This window comes from Candoia aspera, chromosome 1, assembly GCF_035149785.1.
Source record: "Candoia aspera isolate rCanAsp1 chromosome 1, rCanAsp1.hap2, whole genome shotgun sequence".
In the NCBI taxonomy this organism is placed as follows: domain Eukaryota; kingdom Metazoa; phylum Chordata; class Lepidosauria; order Squamata; family Boidae; genus Candoia; species Candoia aspera.
Genome location: NC_086153.1, coordinates 281,230,712 through 281,255,371, shown reverse-complemented (window position 1 = coordinate 281,255,371; position 24,660 = coordinate 281,230,712). Strand labels below are relative to the sequence as shown.

Sequence of the window (24,660 nt, the reverse complement as noted above, 5' to 3'; positions counted from 1 at the left end):
AACTTGGCAACTTTAAGATGTGTGGACTTCAACTCCCAGAATTCCCCAACCAGCGTGTAGGCTGGGTAATTCTGGGAGTTGAAGTCCACACATCTTAAAGTTGCCAAGTTGGAAAAACCCTGCGTTAAAGCGATGCATTGAGAGAGAGGGGAGCCCTTGTCTTTGGCAAGAGGTTGTGGGTGCTTTTCCATCACTGCTAATGCTGTACTTAGCAAGCATCAGTACAGATAGGGCATAAATGATCACCCCAGATAAAAGAAGGCTGAAGCAGGTGAGGGAGGTTCCTGAAAGAAGTTCTGCCTGCCCATCTTTACCAAGTCTCAAACTGGACGTGTGAGGACAGAGAATTTTGTAGCAAAGTTCACAGCCTACAAGGCTGTGGGACTGTTATTCAGTGTACAGTTATTACTGTAGCAACCTAAAGCTTGTCTTTGTTACTGATAATGTCACCACAGCAACGTCTGTCTTGTTAACTGTGAAAAGGTTTGGAGGGTCAACTGGAAATAGCTGACCTGATTTCTCACTGTATGACATCTGCTCTGTGGTGCAAATACATCGTTTGGCTTAAGGTGATGTGAGAAATAATTGAAGTTTGGGCTGCAGGCAAAGACAGTTACAACAGAAAGAGGGAATTGCAAGTTAATCCCTCTGGACATAAAGTTATCAAAAAAGTCTTCGTCAAACTCAGAAGTTTTCCAGTGATACGTTTGAATGCCAACACCAATACATTCAGCCAGCCCGGTGGCTGGAAGTTTTGAGAAACGCAGACTAGCACACCTGGGAGCATCTTGTTGGGGTGGTCTTATCCCAAAGCTAAAATAACAACATCCAGTTTCAAGGACCACCTTGGCAAATTGCTTCTAGCAAGGCATATTCTCTCAAACTCACTCACGCTTTCACTACCAACTGTAACACAGATTGGCAGTCTTTTTGCCTCTCTTAATAGCAATATTTACTCAGGGGTAAGTTGTTGGTCCCCACATTACAATAATGGGTGAGGCTGAAGCAAATGATGATTAGACAAAAGTTAGTGGGCCCAGAGTCACTTGCTGAGATGGGCGGTGAAGAAATGTGATAGATAGATAGATAGATAGATAGATAGATAGATAGATAGATAGATAGATAGATTCCTTCTGCCCTACTTCCCTTGCCAAAGGCCTGGGTGAGCAGCCAGATCTTCACGGCTCTTCTAAACAATAGCAGAGTGGGGGCCATCCAGATCTCGGGGGGAGCCTTGTTCCAGAGGGCAGGCGCTGCTACAGAGGAGATCTGCTTCCGGGGTCCCAATAGATGACATTGTTTAATCAAAAGAACCTGGAGCATGCCAGAACCCTGCAGAATTGAATCAACTGGGCAGATGCTATAGGAGACAGGCAGTCCCTCAGGTAACCAGGCCCTATGCCTTGTAGGGCTTTATAGGTAACAACCAGCAACTTGAATTGCACCCAATTCAATAGGTTAATAAGATAAAAATAATCAGCTAGAAAGTTGTAAGTAAAGATGTGTGAGAATATATTGAATGCTTAGCAGATAATTCTATACTGAACAGAGTAAGATGAAGATGTTGATGACCACTTGGCTGGTTAATATATTTATGGATAAATATAGAAGGAATGATTACAGTGACATTAGAGATATGTTGGTTGGGATGAGATCTGCGGTGAATGTAAGATTTTGTGGAGTTCTTGGTGCTCTCTGAGCTTGGTTGTCTGGTTGCAGACATTTCATTACCCAACTAGGTAAGATCATCAGTGTGGAAACACAGTTCAGCCTGAGCTATAGTCTCTTCTATTGGAAGATGGATTTTATTATGCAAGAGGGATATGAATATTAATGCACTGCAGAACTGGGCAATTGTGCCTGTTAGGGGAAATGGAGTCAACAGTTGGAAGTTATACATAAATGGCAAAAAATTAAAACAAGTAGATAACTATGTGTCCCTTAATATAATGTTTATTAATGAGGAGGAAAAGGACCGAACATGTTAAGATGTCCATGTGCTGGTAGAAAGGCAGTTGATATTATGTGATCTGTTGCCAGAAATGAATATTCATTGAAAGAAGAGGAAATGGTTGTGTATAACAACAGGCTTCTGCCCACTTTGTTATATCAAAGTGAGAGTTGGGTATATCAGAAGAAACATAAAAATAAGTTGAATGAGGTGGGGACAGACGGGTGGTAAAGCAAGGAGAGAATGGGTTAAGAATGAATGAGTGAAGAACGAATGCGAACTGAACTCAAAAATCCTACATAGTCATCTAGAGGGAATGGAAAAGATCTGAATCGCAAAACAAATATATTAAGAAAGAGTACATGGGTTGAGAGAAGGAGGAAGATGAAGGGAGTTGTGGCTGGATGGAGTTTATTTTCCAAGAGATGAGAGAAATTTAAAACCAAAAGGCAATGTGTGAATCTGTGTTCTGACATCTGGAAGCAAGGATTGCTTGTAAACATAGAAAGGCAGGCAGAGGTGCAGCGAATTATGCTAAGTTTAAATTAGATTTAATATCCCTTCTCTTATCTCCTGCCTTTCATTTTTTTGCTTACAACTTTTTTTTTTCATATGGTTTTTATTGCAAGTTTTTACATAATTAAAAGATAAACAAGAAAAAAATTGCTTACGACCTCTTAATCTTTTTCAATGCCCTGCATAATATTGCTTACTCCTAAAAGAAATAGCATGATGGTCTGACAAATCTGCTCCAGCTGTAGGAATGTATAACCAGGCTTTCCAGCAAGACTGATCCTTTTGAACCAGGACTTCCTTATAGCTACTGACTGAATGTCTCAAAAACTGCTTTGATGCAGATTCAGATAATATTGCTTAGACACGCTAATCCTTCAAGTGCTGACTATTACGATGGTTCGTTGGTTCTGAATGAAACAGGTGTTGGAGGAAATGTCCTTCACACGTTGGGTACCACTGGTGCTGAGAAGCAACAGCAAGCACAACCTTCTCGTGATGAGTTTTGCAAGCTTCAGGCCTCCTGGAACATCCTATAGAGCAGAGTTGGATAAACCAGAGCTAATGGGCTCCAGGTGTCCCCCAACACCCCTTTGGGGGCCCTAATGGCACTAGTAGAGCAGGCAGAGCCAAATACATTTTTGTGGGAGTTTGGAGATGTTTCAGAAGCATCATCCATTTTTTCCTTAAAACAATGTAGCTTTCCTCCCCATTTTAAAGGGCAAACCTACCCCAATACAACAATTGCTCTTTAAAAACCCTCCAGTCCAAAAGAGGGCAAATATTTTGCCTCTGCTCATTCTGTGATCTCCTGACATACCTGGCCACTTCTTCAATGGCCCCTGGAAAGTAACCAAAAAAACCAAACCTAACCAAAACCAAAACATTAAAGGACTGTCTCCAGCTGCACCGAAATTTATCCACACTCATTGAAAGGAACAAGCCCACACGTTCTCCTCTCCTGTAGGAGACATATGTTGCATTTGTGTTGTTGAGTAGACATGTGGGTGGAGGCTAATCCTTGTCAATCCAAAACCAGGGTCTAGAAAAATACTGGTTTTGCAAAACAAACCTTGCATTTACTTTCAGTGATGACAGTGGAAGGTTTAGGATATAACACATCTGAGGTTTTGCCTCATCATCAGATGAATGAAGCCCTACCATGTAAAATGTAAATTAATGATCTATTGATTACCTAGCTGGATTGGGCTCCAGATTAGTTGGTGACTTTTAGATAAATGGGACTACAATTCCCAGAATTTTCAGTCAAATTGGGTATAGGCCACACTAACCAGAAAGCTTGGATGCTGTAATGCCCATACATTTGGAAGGTACAAAGTTGGAGATGATTAATTCTTACTCCCTTTTGAGGGAAAAAAGTAAAAATAGTATCTGTAGGTAGTCTGCTCCTTTCCTACCCCCATAAAAGCTTGTGAAATGTATTTTTGTGGTTCTTGCTGTTGTCATATCTTTGCAATCCAAATCACATAACTATTCAGTTGCTGTTTTGTTACTCAGGAAACTTGTACACACTGACTTTCACTTCACGCAATGGTGAGCTCCTCACAATATCCAGATTTCATCACACGTTGGCAGACAGACGTTGTCTTTCCATGATTACTAAAGGATGCGTGGATGCTGAAACATGTAGATAGCTTTCCAAAAGTTAAGGGCTGATCTGTTTTGGCTTTTTTCCCCAAGTAACTACAATACATACAAGTGATTGTAGCAATGGTTCAAGGCCAGGATCATAAGGATTCTGCATTCCAATCAGCCACATAAATTCTATACAGTGAATCTATAGACATTAACACATCTAATTCTGTACTTGAGTGTGATCTTATTTTTTGAGTTTCTGCTTTACATTTTTATTTTCTATTATTTTAGTTCATCACAACTATGCATGTGCCTATTCCATGGTAGGTTTACAAGCTAGGAACATCATAGATCGCAAGAAGTGCTTATCCTGAGAATTTGGCAAGTGGGTGACCTATTTTGGGGGTCCTAATCTCTTGTTTTGCTGTTTCTAAGATTTTGTGTCCATTTTTGAACATGCTGATTACTGAGCAACATTTATATATTACTATATTACCATCAACAATTTATATCTGTGCATACACTAAAATAATATTTAATTTAATTTATATATCATTTACAACTTTAATAATTAGAATTCATGAGACATGTTGTAATGACTTTTTTTAAAAATTGAGACATTTATGGTGATCAAAAGCAATTTTTAAATATATAATCTATAACACCAGATATCTAAATGAATGGCTGAGTATAATAGTGTGACTTGCAGTTGTCTTCACTGAGTTTTTATTTATTTATTCATTTTGTATTATATAGCACAACAGAGAAAATAACGTACGAACAATATTTATGTTCAAAAAGAGTACCTTTATTTGATAAAGAAAAAAAGAATGATATGCAATCTCTAGGTCACTAAGAGGACGGATTGAGCACTCTTTGTTTCCCATAAAGGAAGATTTTGGGTACCATCAATATGAATCAACAACAACCAAATATCCCTCATTAATTCTGAAGAAAAGGGAAGCAAGGTGGTGCCAATGAATTCCTGCTACACTGCAGTACTTTTGAGGTCTGATCCTCAACTAAGGCTGTTCCAGGACTCTTTTGTGATGCCCATTGGAAATGCATAAAGACCCACTTGCAAACATTTTCTTATACAGCAAAACTGGACTAGGCCACATGGAATGAGCAATGCTCAATGGCTGTTTCAGCAATGACACATTTCCAGGATATTGATACATTTCTGTGCAGACCACAAAGGTAAGAAGTCATGGCTCAGCTTCCCAGTTTATATACACGTGGCAAAAAGGATATAGAGATGATGATCACGTGTGATGATCCATATCTGGTTTGAATGCTATTCCCAATATGACAATCCTAATATTTGTCATCATATCTGGAATGGATCTAAAACATGATTCAACTATCTATGTGCATTTATAGGATACCTATGGAAGTATCCAAAGTATAAGCAAATTCAGATATTATTCCAAATCATGGCAATAACTTGTAAAGAACACGTAGGCTCAACAAGCCAGTTTCAGCCCCAATATCCATCATGCACTAACCTTGTCAGTGTTACCTATATAGCTTTCCTTTCCCCTCTTTGCCTGTCTTTCACCTTCTCTCTCTCTCTCTCTGCTCCCCCTTGTTTCCCCCTTTTCTACCACGTGCTTCTTTCCTTTTTCATCTTCTGCTACTCCTCTCGTGTTTTATCTCTATCTTCCTCAGACCTTTCAGCGTTTATCTGACACAAAGCAGAATATGTTTTGTATCACTTCTAAATGGCAATTGCACTTTTTAGCACCAGGATCCCACAGAAGATGGCAATCTCCTCTTTCCTTCTCTGACTGTTGACGTGCATGTTCCTCTCCTCTTCAATGACTGCTCTGCACATGTGCCAAAAATGGGACATGAATCTGTCTGTCAACTCATAACTTTACACGCACAAATAATTTTTTTAAAGAAAGAAGTTCCTTGACAAAATTCTTTTACCTTAAAATTCCTGAGGGCTTACTTTATTTTTCACTATTTCTGTCTGAAGACATGAGTGGATTACAGTAGGGTTGTGTGTTTTCCTCTCCTTTCAAGAACCCAGGGGATGAAGAGGCTGAGAGGCATTTTCCCAGGATAACCATTTGGCTTCAAGGTTGAACCAAATATTCTGTGCAAATGTTTTTATCCCTCTCTAGCACTTTGGAGGGAGGGGGGAAATCCCTCCTCAATTCAAAATGCTACTAGTGGATTTTTAGAGACAGGGCTCAAGAATATCAATGCCTGGGGAACAGTTTTTCTCAATGAACGCTCTTCAAGTGTGCTGGACTATTCCCCCATCATACACATTCAGCATGGTTGGGCTATGGGTTTATGGGTGTTGTATTCCAATGTACCCAGAGTAGAAAACATCAGGTTGGAGAAGCTGCTTTAGAATTTTGGAAGATGCTGTGTCCTACGTTCCCTTTGAGATTTAGCTGGCATGCTTTTAATCCAGTCTTTTTATGTGTAATTATCTTTCCATCTCAGATACAAAGAGTTAACTTCATCTAGCTGTAATAGTTACATAACGTAAATCTTAATTGCTAACCTGGTAAACCTGATTATTCTGCTACAAGTTTCAGGGAGGGAACATTAAGCCTTCAGTATTAGCAGTGAAATACAAAGGAATATGATTTAGGGCCCAATATCTGATATAAATGTGGGACAGGAGTTGTTAATTTCCTTCCACCTAAATAGCACTACTGGCATAGTACTGGATGGCATCTTACCAAAATAGGCAGTATCAGTTTGCCTTGCATGGAAAATCTAAGAATATGTGAAAAGGGCATAGTTTAGTGAGGGGAAACAGAGTGCACATTCAGAGTTGCTGAACTGTTAATCCAGAATTCAGTCTGAACATGTTAAACTTGGAGCACGCCAAATTCATGCTGTCAAAGGATGACTTCGAAAATGAACCAGAAAGTCTGTTCACACAGAAAGTTTACATCAGAGCAAATCATGCACCAATCTTTTCAGTGGATGCCCAGGCTACATTCCTGTTGAAAATGTTCATACTTCTTCTACGCTCACACACACATACACATATAACAACATATTTTCTACATTATGTCAGTTCACGATATGCTTTTCACAGTCATCCCATAGAACAGGGTTCCTCAACCTTGGCGACTCTAAGCTGTGTGGACTTCAACTCCCAGAATTCCCCTGCCAGCTTAGAGTCGCCAAGGTTGAGGAACCCTGCCATAGAATCCAAATGTCCTTAGAATAGCACTATACCACACTGGCTTTTCGGAGCCGTAGGCATTTTCCCACGTAATTTCATTAGGAAATATTTTGTTGTTTTAAAGGTGTGATACAGCCAAACACTCTTCACCCCAAACATGGAACAGTCCTCAGTTATATCTTGACGGCTTATTTCACTTCCTTTTTAAGTAGGATTGAAATGGAAGTTTTAGTTCTCCACCGAGAAATCCCTCTATTCATTATTATGACTTGAAAATGAGATATAACTCTCAAATGTATAACTCAAGCTTTAAATCAAGTTTCATTTAACCTTCCCTGCTGTAGTGCCCTGTAGGCCAGTTGGGGCTACTACTCCCAGATTTAATTGATTTGTTTAATTAATATGCTGTAAAGACTTCAAAAGTTGTAAAAACTGGTCATCTTGCCTGGAATGTATATATAAATTAACTCGGCGGTTCTTTAAACACTGGACTCAGTAGATAAAGCACCAGACCATCCCAGATGCTTGAAGGTAGCATGGTACACTTCTACTTCCTGTTGCCCAGGCAAGTTTCGCCATAATCCAACAAGAGCTTGGGCTCCAGGCCACTTTGGCTTACAGATGTTCCTTACTGGAGTCAGTTTCAGACAAAGCAGAAGAATTTCTTCCATCGGCATTTAGAGAGGGTTTTGATTCCTTTGGCTGTCATTTTCTTTTCCTGCTGGGCCTTGTATTCAACTGCACTAACAATGGCTGTGTCGAAAACCTCCTTCAGATTCTTTTGAGTCAAAGCAGAGCACTCTACATAAGTCTGAGCCCGGATTTTTTCAGCCAGGCCTTCAGCTTGTGTTCTCGGCACTGGTTTTACATGGTAGCGGTCCAAGCTGATGAGCACTTTGACGTCATCTCGCAGGTCAGCCTGTGTTCCCACCAGCACCACTGGTGTTTGGGGATTGTGAGTTCTTATTTCTGGAATCCATTTTTCTGTAATATTTTGGAAGGAGGTGGGATTTACGACACTGAAGCAGACCAGGAAGACATCTGTGTCAGGGTAACAGAGAGAGCGGAGGCAATCAAAGTCTTCCTATACAGGGAAAAGAAACATGGAGATCAATTGGTGTCCAACATCTACAGTAGTAATTACACTTAGCAGTGTTCAATCTTGTCTTTCCCACAAAGCTCCAAAGCAGGACTTATCCAACTTTCACCCAGCAAATCCTCCAAAGGAAGACTTCTTTTGAGTCTTCCCAAGTGCATTTAAGAGCAAAAGTAAATCAATTAATAGCTCCTAAATATAAAGTTAATGGTTCAGTTCACACATCACACTAAGCTAAAACCAAACAAAATATATTTTGGCTTAGCATGCTGGGTAAACCCTGCCATTACAGTTTATGGCCTGAGTCCCTAATTGGCACAGGACATCAGTGTGCTTGTGGGTGCTTCTTTTGGTGTTCAGATTTTATTTTTTGAAACATTGATCACTGAAATAAATAAATATTTGGGAAGCCAACAGTCTTCAACCTCATACATATTTTTTAGTTTCCAAGAATGCATCTATTTTTTTATTTCCAAGAATGCTTCTAGGCTGGGCCACATATAAACTCCAGAGGTATTCTTAGAAAATAAAACTCGTAGGTAGCTACAGCCAAGTGCTCTTTTTGGAATGTGCCCAGCAAAAAGCAGGATAAAATTGAGGTGTTAGGAGGCATCCTGGGGAGCTAGAGCAGGTGATGAGTGGAAGGCAGCTTCACCATTTTGATTTCTGTAAAATGGATGTTTGTGAATCGGACACATCCACTATGGCAGCCATTCTCTGATCGTTTCCAGAACAAACTCTCAAATTCCAGATGTGCCCATTGCCCCAGAAATATTAAAGTCCCTCAGTTCATGGCTAGTGTTATGTGGAAATTCAGCCACTGTGGCTTAGTCAACAAATGATGTTTTAAGAATAAATTAATTCACCAATCAGACCATTGAAGAAGGGATGAACTTTTAATGCCCACTAAAATGGCTTCTCAGTCATGTAAACAATCAAATCAAAAACTCATGTTCCAATTAATATTTCAGAGCTCATGCATTCCTTAAAAAGTCCTGTGCCTTCAGATATAATATGCCTTTAAAAAAAAAAAGAATTCTTGCTGCAAAAAAAAAAAATCAGTACATTTCAGTTAGCAGGCCATAAGCAGGTTGGGCTATATTCTGCAAGTCCAAGAGTTTCCAGTTCAAGTGTTATTTCAAACAAGAACTCACCAGAAGGAAACACTGTATGTCTCCTCTCCAATACAGAAATAATATTATTTTAGTGTAAGGTAAGTATTCTAGAACTATGCTGTATATTGTTACTGAATGTCAGAATAATTTCATTCTTACTGAATTATTTTCATTATTTTTTCCCTGATATCATCCTTGGCACAGCATTTGAACCAGAGCTGCAAATATTCTTTACTTTTATAGGCCCCACCTGTCCTGCAGTGTCCCACAACTGGATACGAACTGGTGCACCATCAACCAAGACTTGAACTGTAAAGAGAGAGAGAAGATGACTAAGCAATTGATGTATTTCAATCAGCTTCATTAGGATCAGTCTTGTTTTACTTCCGAGAGATGTCTCTGAAGGTGGGAAGCTGCACAGTATTGTCCCAAATGCTGGAGTGGGAATATTTGGGAATACTGAGCAATGCTGTAAGAAGATTTATTACCAAAGCATGCCCAACTCTACATGCTAATAATTTTAACCTGCATTGATGTATTGACTCTGCCTGGCCACCTACACCTTAACAAACAATTGCAGGAAAAGTATAGATTCCATCACAAGGAAAATATGAGCAAGTTTTTCCAGGTCTTGCTGTATCTATGTTCCACACTTCCAGCTATGCTGATGTGCTGAACCAGTAAGAGAGAGAGAATGCCATTGTGCATATGATCTAAGTAGGCTACAGAGGTATTATGAAACTCTGGATTATAGAGATTATAGAGATTAAGTAGTCTAAAACATCAGATTTCATAATCTGATGTTTTAGACTACAGTTTCTATTAACCCCAGCCAGCATGGCCCCTGAGAAGGCACCTGAAAGTCATGCAACTTCAAATTTGGCTGCTCTTCTGCATATGGGACAGTGTCTTAAACACCCAGTCAGATAGAAGGGTGGTAGTCAAACAATGGAGCATATTAACCTCACCAAATAGTAAGATAGAGAATACCAAAGTACAGGATTACTTCAGCTGCTTCCTAGCTATTGTTGTTGATAAGGTGCCTCAGGTTGGTTAGGCACTCTTTAAGGACCAAAACACAGAACCAAGTCCTAGCTGCATTCACTCCAGTTGGTGAATGGCTCTTTAGTATCTGTATGCTATGTATATCCAACAAAAATAAATGCATACACAGTTAAACATGATGTCCTTCTTTCACTACTACTTACAGTATATGAAAGTGACTTCTCAAAAAGCAGACATTTGAAAGCAACCCTTTCTCCTTGTTGCCACCTCAGAGATGTTCTGGGAGCTGATATCTATTCTACATATCCAGAGTTGTTTACTGTTAACTGCGAAATCTTATTAGAGTTTGCCACAAACAACATTGCACAATTGTAATGAACTCTGACAAAGTTTTAAAAACAGCTCCACCCAGCAGGCACAGATGTAGTTCTTTTACCTACCTTCATGTTTTGTCCATTTTATTGTATTATTTGTTTATTTATTTATTTATTAATCAAATTTAGCCACCGCCCATCTCCCCCAAAAGAGGGACTATTTTATATTTTAGATATAACAAGCCAGTGTTATTCCACTAGTGGTGCCAAGCCCTGCGACTTAAGATGTTTGAAAGTGGGCATTACTCTTATGTGGGCATTTGGGAGCAAAAATTCCCAACTTCCTCTAGCTTCTCCATTGCCAGGGTCACCCACTCTTAAGATTGCTGAAGCAGTGGGGGTCCAGTAGCCACTAACAGCCTACATAACCAGCAACCTGTCATTAAGCCTGCAGTCCCTTAGGGCTGAAACTGGTATGGCCTTCCTTTTTTCTCTTATTAATTGCTTCTAGCAACTCTTTAATCCTTGCATTTGTGTACCAAAGCTGTTGGGTCTGGACTGATAAAACCCAGAAGGACAAATTGAGTGGGAAAAGCAAAACAGAGACATGTATAACTGGCAAATATTTGGCTGGTGTTTTTTTGTTTTCCGGTTTCTAATTGTTTTTAAGGGTGTAAAGAGAGGACTAGCGCACTGGGTTTCATTGTATGTTCCAGTAAAAAATAAGAATTCCTTGAAGGGTTATCAAAGGTTGTTCAATATGAGTGTCAATGGTGGCAGGCAAGATTTGTTTCAAAGACAACTTACTTATTTCTCTAAATTTTCCTTTGTAGAAGATGAAGCTACATACTCCATACAGTGGTGAGGCCCAGAAAGGCCTGGCTATTGGTCTGTTGTGCCTAAGTATATCCTCACAAACCAGCTCTAGAATCATAGAGCTAATCTAGGAATGGACTTCTGACTGAGAAAGAATAGCTTTCCTCATAAATGAATTTCTTGTATGCCAATTCTTCATAGACATGACTGAATAACAGCTGAACCATTCATTCACACATTTAACCAAAAAACATACCAGTGGTCTTGCAGGCCATTAGCCATTTGTCAGTCTAAAAAGCATACTTTTAAAAAATGCAATCCACTAAATGCTGAGTATAAAATAAAACTTTTAAAAAAAGCTTTAATAGCTAATTTTCCAAATATTTCCATAGTTCCTTGTTAATCTAATCAAGGAAAAATTTAAATTTTGGTATCCTGAGTTAATAATGCAATTGGTCAGGTCCAGGCTTTCAGGTAGAGCTGACCTTATTCAATTTACAAAATTCAGAACCAGAGTAACTCCAACTGCCTAATGGGCACTGCTTGAGGATATCTAGTCAGGGAGAGCCCATCACCTCTTATCAAGATGTTTCTCCTACCGTTCAACCTAAATTTACACTTAAATCCAATCCTGTTGTGTGGGACAGCCAAGATCAAATCTTAGTCTTCTCTTTTGTGATGGCTTTCTGGTGCTTGGGGATACTGAAATGCTTCCATTTTGTCTTCTCACCTCCAAGCCGAATCTGTCTAGGTCCTCTGACCGCTGCAGCTGCAAAGGATTTCACAACAGAGTCTTCATGTGTGTTCTTTCAGGATAGACAATTGACAGGTTCGGGGGTACAGGATGAAAATTAAAAATAAATCTTCAAGAACTCTCCCCCACGACTCTCTGCCCAAAACAAACAACCTTCTTTGAGTAAGTCTATGTTTGTGGAGAGGAGCTGAGAACAATTCACTCTCCTGAAACCATTTGTGGAAACTGTGGAGAGCTAACTGAAAACGCAGGAAGGAAAGGAGATGGGCGATAAAAATAAATCAAGGCAAAATGCACAATTAGCAGGAGTGTGTAATGGAGGAAAAGGAGACATCCTGTCTTAAAGGAGACAACAGAAACTACTTAACACCAACTAGAGATATTGCCAGGGTGTCCCTTCCTCAGCTGGAGTACAGAGAAGTTCTTTATTTTGTAGAACGAGGGTTGTGTTGATCTTTTCTCAGGCATCTTGTCATTAGCAGGTGAAGGCTGTAACATTTGCAGCCCTGTTCTGGATGAAATAACTCTTGTTGCCTCAGGGTCTTTGGGTACAATCAGGCAAAGGCTTTATGTGAGTCACCTCAAAATCTTTAGTTAATGACAAGTAAACAACATCCAGATTTTTTTTTTAAAGGGTCATCAAACATCATTCCCGTAAGTTGAGGAGGAAGAGTGGGGTTGCACCCAGTGACATCAGTCCTACTGACACAGACATTGTCTATGTTCCCTGTCTGCTGTACTTGTGTCACCTTGAAACACAGTCATCCCTGCACATGGGGGACTTCTCTGGAGCTGTTTCACTGCCTTGGCTGATCTCTTTGTATTTTGTGGCAAATGGATGTGCTAAGGGTAGAACTGACATAGTTAGATAGCCATGGCTCAGCCATTCAGATTAGGAAAAAATGAATCCAATTTGTAGATCATGTTTGAGGTTGTTGATAGTAAACTTGTGACAGACTACCTCTTGTCTAGATATTTGGAGGCTGGCTGGAGCCAATCAGAAGCAGGGAGCTGCAGATCAGACCCCTCTTCTGAATAGTGTGACTGATTTATACATTGTGCTAAGCCATAATGTGGCTATGGCCATATCCACCAGCCTTTGCCTCCCTGTGAGAATGCCCCATTCGCTATTCCCAAAACTTCTGCTTTTAAGTTTCTACCATAGGAGCTGCATTTTTGCAGGCAGACTCTCTCATCTGCTTGCTCAGTACCTTGTCCAGAGGCTGGATGGAGAAAGAGTCGGTAAAAGGAACAAAGTACAAATAATAAAGAAAACAAATCCCAGGGTGAGAGATGGCCCTAACGTTAAGATTTAGAGCTACAAAATGTATAGAAATGTTCAATAACCGTGCATTGAGTATAAGCACTTTGCATAAGACTCTCAAGAATGGGATGATATGTATATGAGTGTGTGTGTATGTACACACACATGTATACGTAAACACTAACAGGAAATGCCTGGGGTAGAGGTTCGAGTGGGAAGAAAAAAAAATCAGAAGGCAACAGCAAACCACTTCCATATTGTTGCCAAGAAGACAACATCAACCTGTCCATGAAGCCATCTGCTGGAGACCTCAAGATCCTTTTCAAAGCACACACAATTTAGTTTTTCAGGCATATCAGGAAGTGAGTTTAGCTCAGTGTTTTTCAAACTTGGCAACTTTAAGATGTGTGGACTTCAACTCTCAGAATTCCCTAGCCAGCATGCACACCTGGCATGCTGGCTGGGGAATCCTGGGAGCTGAAGTCCACATATCTTAAAGTTGCCAAGTTTGAAAAACATTGTGATAGCACAACCCAATAAAGACCCTCCATAGCACAATACAAGTAGCAACAAATGCACCAACTGGAGGAAGACCCCCTTTTCCCTAATACAAAATACTGTAGAGTACTTTTTCTATTAGAAAACATGAGGGGTAATATGAACATTGTACTGTTTATGATCATGTACAAAGGGAATCAGACGCATTTTGGCACTGTAGTAAAAAGGAAGAAACCTTGAAAATGACATAGAATTGACTACTTGAACACTGTACTTTAAAAACAGGAAAAAATGTGTATATTTCTGGCTGCAGTAATATTCATTTTTATCTCAGAAAACAGAATTCCCAAATCTGCATTATCTTATATGTGTTGAATTGTTATCCATATCAATCTTCCAACCAAAAAACCCAAAGACTGAGGGAAACTATAATCCACCATATATAGAGGTTACTAGGCTGGCTATCTGTAGTAAAATTACTACAGTAGCATAAATACATTGCTCAGGAATCTTTTTTTTTTTTTTAAAAAGAGCAGGGCAGACAGGTGTTAGACAGTCAACAATTAAAAGGCAGCCATCAGATTTCTCTGCAATTATTTTAATGTCCAGACAGCCTCTTGGAGAACAAAGGCCTCCAAGTTGTGAATTAAAAGACAAAAAATCAAACAAAGCAAACTTTTCCTAATTATGCCATGTGCACATACATGGAAACTCACATAAGGAAAGGCCCAAGATATTTTGGAATCAGAACAAAAAACAGAGAAGCAATCCAATAAACTTTGTAATACACACATGAAAACACTGACAAAAGGCCATGATATGGTAGCCCCTTCCCCTCCTCTACTTTATTGAACAAGTCAAATACAAAGGCATCTTGCTTTACCAACCACGGTGGTGAAGAGTTGGACATTCAGGAGTGGTCTTTGGACAATGGAATGGAGCCAAACATAGCCCTGAAGGTGAAGCAACCTTCTTCGGGCAATACTGAAAGCAAGTCAAAATGGAAGTAGATGGTTGCAGGCAGACATGGAAGAGGAACCAGCTTGGTTTTACTTTAGACAATAAAGTGCCTTTGGCCAGCACAGTACAGCTTTCTGATCACACAGTGTGGGTGTGGAAGACCAGATAAAGTCACCTCTGACTTTTTAGAATTCAGGGTAGCCAGCCTTAGGTTCCCCGTGCTTTTGTTACAATATCTTGCAAAATATGAACATTTTGCTGATTTAATTATTACTGCACTGATCTATATGAGTACATATAGTCTAGTCTCCACCGAATGATAGATTGAGGCAATACAGTGCCTACTCAACCATCAAATAGCAGACATGAAAGAAGTCCTACCTTCGTTGAGTTTAAGTCCAGGAGACAATTACTTCTGTTGCTAAAGCTTAGCCGTAAAGAAAGAAGACAAACCTGTTCCTGGTCAAAGAGTTGCTCAGATTCTTACTTGATCTTCGAGATAGCGGGCATTTCCCTCTGGTTGTCTCATTTCTAAATAGTTGCCAAACCCACATTGTGAATATAAAATTGTTGCTCTGCACAGAGCGTTCGTGTGCAAAAAATCTGATACCATATTCGGTGTGAAATATATGCCATAATACTGATAATGTGTAACGCTGTAATAATGCCATATGGTATGACTCCACTTTGCACAGTTCTGGTCACTGCACCTCCAAATAGACTCTTGACTACTGCAATGTGCTCTTTGTGGAGTTACCTTTGAAAATGGCCTGGACGTTGCAGCAAATAACTAGTACAAGGAACAAGAAGCACATAATATTTGTACTAAAAAGTCTGCTCTTTTTACCAATTATTTACCAGGTATTATTTAAGTAGTCAGTTTCAAACTTGCACACTCTAATGGCTTAGGACTTTATCTACGATGAACCCATCTGGCCACAGACCTGTTGAGAGGCTCTTCTGAAGACTTTCCAGGTCTTGGGAGGCTTGTTTATCTGGCATAAATGAGGACCTTCTCCTCCACCAGGTCACAGAATGTACTCTCTGCTCCTACTTTCTATGTAATTAGAAAATCTATAAAGATGCATCTAGTTAATCATTTTTTAAACTTTTAATTATTTAATATTAATACATGTTAGGTTGAATGTTCAACTTTTTGTATTCTATCTCTTAATTACACTTATCCAGTTTGAGCGTTCATTGGAAAAGGAAGGTGGGGTACAGATCAAATAAACAGATAAAATGATTAAGTCAGTAGAGGAAGAGAAAAGGCAAGAAGGAGAACAAAAATGGCAGGACTGTAGCAGCACCCTTCCAAAGAAAAATGGCAACGCCTTGACTTTTTCATTTAGAGTAGAAGTGAGAATGGGGAGACATGACAGAGATATCCAAATCGTGCATGGCATGGAAAAAGTAGAGTGAGAGAAGTTATTTTTCTCTTACACAATATTAAAACTTGGGACAATCCACCTAAATCAAACGTCGGGTAGGGGGAGATTCAAGATTAATAAAAGTAACTGCTAACGCAAGGCACAGTTAAACTATAGAATTCTCGGAAGCGGGCCTTCTCTGCAGTAGCTCCTGCCCTTTGGAACATCCTTCCCCCAGAGGTGAGACAGGCCCCCTCGCTCCTGGACTTCCGAAAACGACTAAAGACCTGGTTTTGTCAGCAGGCTTGGAATGGGAGGGGGAATAGTTATACCTGGGGATGGCTAGTGCTCTAAGTGATTTTGAGGGGCCTATTACACTCACAGACTGATTAAAATCTTTTGCCACTTAGATTTTATTGTATTCCTATTTTATTGTATTGTTGTATTGGAATGGTTTTAAATTTTAACCTTGTTTTATTGTAAACCACCCAGAGTCTCCCCGTGAGGGGGAGATGGGTGGTGAATAAATTTATAAATAAATTTATAAATAGAATAGAATAGAATAGAATTCACCATCAGATGTAGTGACACTACTAGTTTCAAGGGTTTTAAAAGATAACAAGAAGAATTCATGAAGGATCAAGCTATCAACAGGCTACTAGACTGGATGACCATGTCCTGAATCACAGACAGCACCTCCGATAACAGCTTTTGGCAAACTTCAGTGGAAGAGGGCTATAACCCTCTTGAATGTACACCACCACATGACAGAGAAAATTGGACTAATTGAGACCATGGCCTAATCCAGCAGTATTCTTGTCAACTTAGGGTACACAACTGTGCCCCTTTTCAGGGATCCATCAAATAAGCACAGCAGACTGGTATGAGGAAGTTTATCTCCACCTCTCTCATACAAATTTGTCCGTCTTGTTTTAACCTTGCTTTGGCCTCCCCTGTAAACGATGCAGGGAAGTTTCAGTATAATAAAAAAACAAGTTAAGCAGGATAGTTTGGTGGGTGACCGTCAATATTTATTCATATTTACTGACCCCAAGAGCAGAACTGTCTTGCAATGTGAAATATCAATAGTTCTGATCTCAGCATATACGCATGGGAAAATATTACACTCCAATATTATTTGAAATACTGTAAGGTTACTGTTCTTCCATATCAGCCCAACCTAGTGACCTCTGCATGCACAGGACAACAATTTGACGTTCCCAGCTAGTAACTGAGTACAAATGATAATAAAAATTGCATGTTGTGTTGGTGTAAAGTCTATGATCCCCAAACTGATGGCCAAATAAATCAGATCCACTGGTACACCACATTGTAGTTGTAGTTCAAGTATCTGGAGGGGAGCAAGTTGGGGTATGCCGTTCTTTATTCTTGCTTGTGAATCATGATAGATTATTCCATGCTTCTGAGAAACCTTGAACTAACAGCTTCCCCTGTGACAATTTAAACCAGTTCCGCCAGGCTACTCAGCCTTTACTTCTTTAATTAATTCATTTATATATGCCTTTGTTTTAACAACCTGCATTGTGCATTCACAGCTCAGGCCTGGAACCATGCATAGATTATTGCCTTTAACTCTTGTATAAGCTTGGTTCACCCAACACAGTCACAGTTCTAATATGGTTAGTTGAATGTTAGTTCAATTTATTATGTGAACCCAGCTGATTACTTAAAACGTAGCTTAGTGTAATACGTGAACCTAGCCACAGTGAAGCAAAATTCCATCCCTTGCATGTTTGAAGAGAAAAACTTTCTAGCAAATGTTAGCCCTGTTTTACCCCAGACTTGTAAACAATATGTTAGATAATGTGCTATTTAGTAAATGATGCTGAAATGATTTCCACCGCAGAAGCTCAGCCTTAAGAGGATGCCCTCGCCAAGACAAAAGAAATAAAAACAAATGTTTAGTGCAATTTTATTGGGTGGAAAACCCAGTGTGAGATTATTCTAAAACAGATTAGTATAATAATTATAGCTGCTGAGATTTGAATGTGTGGCTTAGATCTCAACCTGTTTATAAACTGGAAAACAATTAACATTCCCTCATTTCGTTGAACTAAAATGGCAAGGAAAACTAATGAGAGCAACTGTATGGATTCTGTTTGAAGTACTCCAGTCTACTGAAGGCCACTAACTGGGCTAGATGTGGATGTAGCATCCAAGGATCAAATCTATGAAAGCTCATTGGGCAGCCCTAGAGAGGTCAATCTTTCAGGGTTGCTGCTGTAAGAAGATGAAAAAAGATAAAGATAAGACTTCATTGTATCCTGGTGCTTGGACTCCTTGGAGAAGTGCTGAAAACAAACAAGCATCTTTAGAAATTGTTCTGGGGAAGCCATATCATGTAAACCAAGATGCAGATAGGAAAACTGCAACTAACAGCAGTCCCTCATCAGGATTAGACCTTGCCTGGTCCCCCAAGAGCTAGAGGTCTGCTGTGCAGGAAAGAGAAGAAAAGGCACAGATAGCATGGTCTTTTTGGCATTCAATACCTGGCCTTAATCAAAGCGGGAACATCTAGCCTTCCAGTCCCAGATGTTGAAGTACAACTTCCAGCAACTCTATTGGCCTTCTCACTGAGGTTGTTGGGAGTTGTATTTGGAGGGCTCAGACTCCCATTCTACTTGGGTACATTTTTTAGGAATTTTCAAAAGAGTAGACCCAATATTACTACTGTAGAATTGTTTAGGAAAGGAGAACACAACGAGAACACTTATTTAGGAAAGACTGATCTAAGGGAAAGTGCTTCTTATAATGTATTCCTTCTATCATATTAGATTTTAGACGAGTGTGCACCATGCAATAAGCTAAATATATTAAATATATACTACTGCAATGATCCCTGTAATATAAACTTAAAGGATATACTGTACCATAATATAAAATTCAAGCCATAGTTCACTGAATCACTGTCTCTTGGTTTGCACATAGTTAGTTTGCTTGGTAATACAGGCCAAATCAAGTGATAACCTAAATATTGACATTAAGTCCAGTCGTGTCCGACTCTAGAGGGCGGTGCTCATCTCCGTTTCAAAGCCGAAGAGCCGGCGTTTGTCCGTAGACACTTCCATGGTCATGTGGCTGGCATGACTAAGCGGAACGCCGTTACCTGCCCGCTGAAGCGGTACCTATTCATCTACCCACATTGGCATGTTTTCGAACTGCTAGGTTGGCAGGAGCTGGGACTAGCAACGGGAGCTCACCCCGTCACACGGATTTGAACCGCCAACCTTCCGATCAGCAAGCTCAGCGGTTTAACCCGCAGCGCCACCGCATCCCTTAACCTAAATATTAGATGTTCAAAATTAAAACAGCAGATAGATCACTTTCAGCCTACCCCAACCTGGTCCTCTTCACATATATTGGGACTATAACTTTGAGAATTGAAGTTATCAGGTTGGAGCAGGCTGGCTTAAGCCTGTCTGTACTATGCTGCTGACTGTCCTATGGGAGGCAGCAACTGTGTTCATACACTGTGTGCTAATCCAGTCACTGTTACTTATAAACTAGTTTATGGCTTAGTCTGATCCAGGTCACTATTGTTGTTTAACAAATTAAAGTTAAGCAAGACACTCCAAAAATGGGTGGGGCCAGAACCCAAACTGAGCCTGCTTTAAGCTTCTGGAAGAGTTAAGGATCCCTTTTGCTTCTCAACCCCCATCCCCCAAATGGCAAAAGACCAAATTTGAGGGCCCTTGGGGCTGTAAAAGGAGTTCTGGCACTTCAGAGGATTCAGTTGCAATATGGATTTTTACACTGGGCAGGATGTTGGATTAACACCTCTTGCAACTGTTTCATCGTATGATTCTATGAATACGTTTTATGAATAATCCTTACAACAAATGCTGCAAGATGGTCAATATAGCTTTAGGATCCTATGCTGCAGATGGGAAGATGGACTGAGCATAAGGATGCCATCTAGTGAGCTCATGGCCAAAAGGAAATTCAAATTGGGGTTACATGGAGCTCCAGTTCACTGCCATTTTAGTACAGCAGTTCCTTTTGCTATGCTATAAAATAATCAATGAAACCACATACTGTAGACGTTCCTGCTTCTACAAATGCCTACTGCTCCAGATATGTCAATCAAAATGGTTTGATCTTCATATTGAGGATAACACAGCAGGATTTTCAAAAGATAAAGAGGCAGCCTTTTTTGAAAACATTCAGAGATACTGTTTGATATTATCATCTAGCAGTTATTGGTTAGAAAGAAGTCTCAAAATGACTCTCATGAGAGCACACACATAATTCCGTTCTAATCCTTACACGCGCGTGCACACACACACACATGGATGCAGTGAACCAGGTTCAGAAGGAGCCCATACTCGAATTAGCGTAGTTGGATTAATCAGTCACTGCTGTAGAGGCACAGCATCTTGCAGCTACTCAAAACTGTTGAGGACAAACACCTACTTTACCCTTCTCCCACTTCATGCCTTCAACCTCCATGATTCCCAGCCAGCATGGGAGACAGTATGAACAACCAATGACGTACTTGAAGTTCAGTGCATCTGGAAAGCACCAGGTTGGAGATGGCTGGCCTATATCTTCCTCAGAAATTTCTGTCACATTCTGGGAGCCATGTATATTTCAAATCCTTCTTGGCTTTTGAGTGATAGTTACTTAAAAGTAGAAAATAAATTCCAATCTGCTAATTTTCACCTAATCCCCTCTGTAGCTTTATTCTGTACCATACAACAAACAATTCCATGTTCCTTACTCCCAAGAGTTAAATGCTCTTAACACTTCTCTAATGACTGTGCTAGCTGGGAATTCTGAAAGATTAGCAAACTGATGCAGAGGGCACCAGCTTAGAGAAAGTGCACAATAGCAACTCACAAAAAATATCAAGAAACTGTTTCACCTGGTCCCAACTGCACTTCCTATTTTCCTCCTTACAAGGTTATATTCAGACTGACAGAAGCTCTTCAGAAGGTGGGATGTTTTAACTAAAAGGCTTCAAGGAGCATTAAGAGATTGCTGACAGCCAGTCACCCTCACCTGATAAGACCAGGAAATGAGAACTTTGCCATTCCCGGGAATGGCTCTTCTAATGCAAGCAGATGTTCTATTGTTTTTAATGTTACATGTTTTATCTATTTTTAAATGTGGACCCGGTATCTAGAATCATTGATTCAACGTAATTTTCAAGATTAAAAACATAAAGGTAAGTAAAATCAGTTGAGAAATCTTTATCCTCAAAAGCCATTAAAAAAAAACCCTACTACAGTATTTGTACAAGATGAATAGATATTGAATAGATATTGGTATAGATTATAGGTGGCTATAATAATCATTAGATCATTTTGGAGAAGAACTATTTACACAGTTGCTAAGTTGACACTGTGTCAATGGCACATAATCAGTCACAGACACTAGATAAACTGGAAATAATAAGAGAATGAATCATTGGATTATCTACCCCAGCACACACAAAGCTAGCTCAACCTTATTCTATAACTGCTACAAAAGTTTGTTTAGACAACCGCCTTATACAAACTTTCTAGAGAGGAAATCTCATTGATCTTAATGGCATTTACTTCTGAGTAGGCATGCACAGAATTGCAATGCTGTTTGTCAATTGCTAAGCTTAGCTAGTCAACTGACTGTGTACCTTTTTGGGGGGAGGGGTAATCCCCAGTCATTCTTCCTGCACTTCCAGCTTAGTCTTGGGCTACAGGATCTGGAGTGTAGGAAGCTGATACTTGGGATAATCAACCCCCATGTGCTCTTGGAGTTTCATCCTTATAAATGAATTACTGACATACTTTCAAATGGCATACAATTATCTGCTCTTTCCTATAGTTCAGCTGGAAAAACAAATTCAGTAAAGGTAATGCTCTCTCGGCTTTACTCTAGCAATTAAAGACACCTCAAACAAATCAAGCACTAAATATCTTGTGCTGCTAGCTGAGTGGGAGTGTTACCACCCGTATTTCAGGTGAACAGACTAAAGCGTTTTCCTTTGCAACCTCTTTCTGAGTTCAAGATGTGTTTCCTTCTTGAGAACTTCTCAGGGTTATGTAACATTTCAGTACTATTGGAATTAAAGATGGGACTCTGTAAGATACATACAGTAATACCATTATATTTCAAGATGGTAGATTGCAATTCTATGCATGTTTACCTAGGAATGTCACACTGACCTCAGCAAGATTGACTTCAGAGCAGATGTGCATAAAATCCTCCCGGCAATGAAACTTACAAGAATAAAGATCAGTTACTTCCCATTTGGTTAGACATTTGGTTTTCAAAGAGCATGAGAAAACTTGTTGATGTTAGTCCTCTGTCATTCCTCCTGTTCCAGCTCAACAGAAAATTAGAAAGGATCAAAAACTTTTGTTTGACGGGAAGATTACAGGTGGATTTGCCTTTCTTCCTTTTTCTTTTTGCCAGGATCCCATATAAAGGGGAATATACAGACATTTTTCGTCGAATTATTTCCTGCCTCTTGAGAAAAAGTCACCTGCTAAATTGCTGTTCCTTTTTCTCCACAGGGGTTGTGCCAAGGAAACAAAGGAGAACCCCTGACAATCCTATAAGCACACTTTTTGGCAAATAAGCACCACTGAGAGCAAAAATGGGCGTTTCATCCCCTTATTTTAATTGCTGTATCTTTTCGAAAAACACGGGGCTGCATCGAGAAGGAGCCCCCCAGAGCCAAAGCCCTCTACCCTGCCTGGGCGGGCTCCGGGGCCTGCTTTGCCTTTGCCTACCTGAGAAGGTGTCCAGTGCCGTTGGCTGGTACTGGTCTGGGTATCCGTTTGTTGTGTAGCTGACGATCAGGCTGGTTTTGCCCACGGCTCCGTCCCCGATGAGGACGCACTTGATGCCCAGCTCTGAGCCGCTGCCTCTGCTGGGGCAGCTGCTGCTTCTCCGCAAGGTGGGTGAGTAATCCCACAGCTCCTGGGGCGGCATGGCTTGAGGAACCGGAAGGGGCACCCTTCGGCTTCCTCTTTTGGAAAAGGGGTATGGATTGAAGCAGAAAATGTTGCAGCTGGATCTTGGTTTCTGTTTTTAAACAGCTAGACAAAAAAACCCAACCCAGCAACTTTCAGGCGACCGTGGCACCCGAGTATCAGGAAGACCTAAGAGCTAGGCGCGGGTCGAGCACCAGCTTTCCCACGCCCAGCGGTAGCTTCTCTTTCCCTGGGCTGCATCCCTCGGGCGTCCCGGAGCAGTGAAAGAGCGGCGAGGACAGGTAGGTTTGTATCCTGGGCGGGAATCCCATCCTCTCGACTTTACATTTAACTTCCCAGGCCTGTCAGGTGCTTTTGTTTTTCAAACGGCCTCTTTCATTTGCATAGGGCCACCTCCTTTCCCCGAAACTTGAGTCTGCGGCATCAGCGCTTCAGCAAGGTCTTCTCCTCCTTCTGGGAACGGAGTGCTGGCTAGGTAAGGAAAGCCGCTGGGATGAGCAACAGAAGGGTTCCCGGTATAAGAAGACAAACATACAGGGGCAAGTCTTGTTTGCTCCAAGTCCCAAGCAAACAAACAAGTTGTTTGATAGAACTCTCTCTTTCGCAACGCTGTACTCCCAAACTAGACGAGCTGGATCCGTGTTTCTCAACCTTGGCAACTTTAAGATGCGTGGACTTCAATTCCCAGAATTCCCCAACCAGCATGCTGGCTGGGGAATTCTGGGAGTTGAAGCCCATGCATCTGAAAGTTGCCAGGAATGAGAAACATTGGTTTGGATCCCCAACTCAGTCTTTGTCAGGCTGAAAGCCTCACTTTCCTTTAAGGGGCATGCTGGGGTAAGGGGTAAGACCAAGGGGGTATGGCCAGAAAAATATTAAAACTGAGTTCTCAGGGTTAGAAAAAACACACAACAAGTCTGTTGATTTGAAAGAACAGGAGGGAAAGACCTAGGATTTAATCCCTGGGGTGTGCTCTTTCTCTGTCTCTCTCACACACTTTCTTATGATCTGCAGTCGGCAGATCTTCTGCATATATATGACTTCCTTCTTGTCTGGAATAAAGCAGCCTACCTATCTGTGTCAAGTCTGTGAAGCTTCTCCTGTTACCAAATGCAGAGCTGAGCTCTTGGAGAATCACTGTTGATTGCCATGCCTGGTATGAAGACTGAGAAGGAGCTCTTGAATCTAGCGATTATATTTTCTACTGTGCCTAAAGCAGCTTTCTCCCACCTCGTGTCCTCCAAGTGTGTCAGACTTCAACACCCCCTGGCTATACTTTGGCTGTGCTGGCTGACAATTAATGTACA

The 24,660-nt window shown here is 40.5% G+C and overlaps 2 protein-coding genes across 2 annotated transcripts in view; one reads left to right on the top strand and one right to left on the bottom strand.

Moving 5' to 3' along the window:
• SPINT1 (serine peptidase inhibitor, Kunitz type 1) overlaps positions 1–24,660 on the top strand; it is a 472,802-nt gene that overhangs the window by 72,867 nt on the left and 375,275 nt on the right. The window lies entirely within an intron of this gene.
• On the bottom strand, positions 7,319–23,924 carry RHOV (ras homolog family member V). Its single transcript, XM_063289928.1, has 3 exons — positions 23,150–23,924; positions 9,682–9,740; positions 7,319–8,304 (listed from the first exon to the last, which is right to left on the bottom strand). Exons 1-3 carry the CDS (start codon positions 23,349–23,351, stop codon positions 7,864–7,866), a joined length of 702 nt encoding a protein of 233 aa, XP_063145998.1. The 5' UTR covers positions 23,352–23,924; the 3' UTR covers positions 7,319–7,863.

Bases quoted from the DNA above. Each gene is read 5' to 3' on its own strand.
- RHOV (XM_063289928.1), bottom strand. From the start codon at position 23,351: ATGCCGCCCCAGGAGCTGTGGGATTACTCACCCACCTTGCGGAGAAGC. The intron at 9,741-23,149 runs GTAGGCAAAGGC...CTCTCTTTACAG, and splicing joins GGCACTGGACACCTTCTCAG to TTCAAGTCTTGGTTGATGGT. The intron at 8,305-9,681 runs GTGGGGCCTATA...TTCCCTGTATAG, and splicing joins TGTGGGACACTGCAGGACAG to GAAGACTTTGATTGCCTCCG.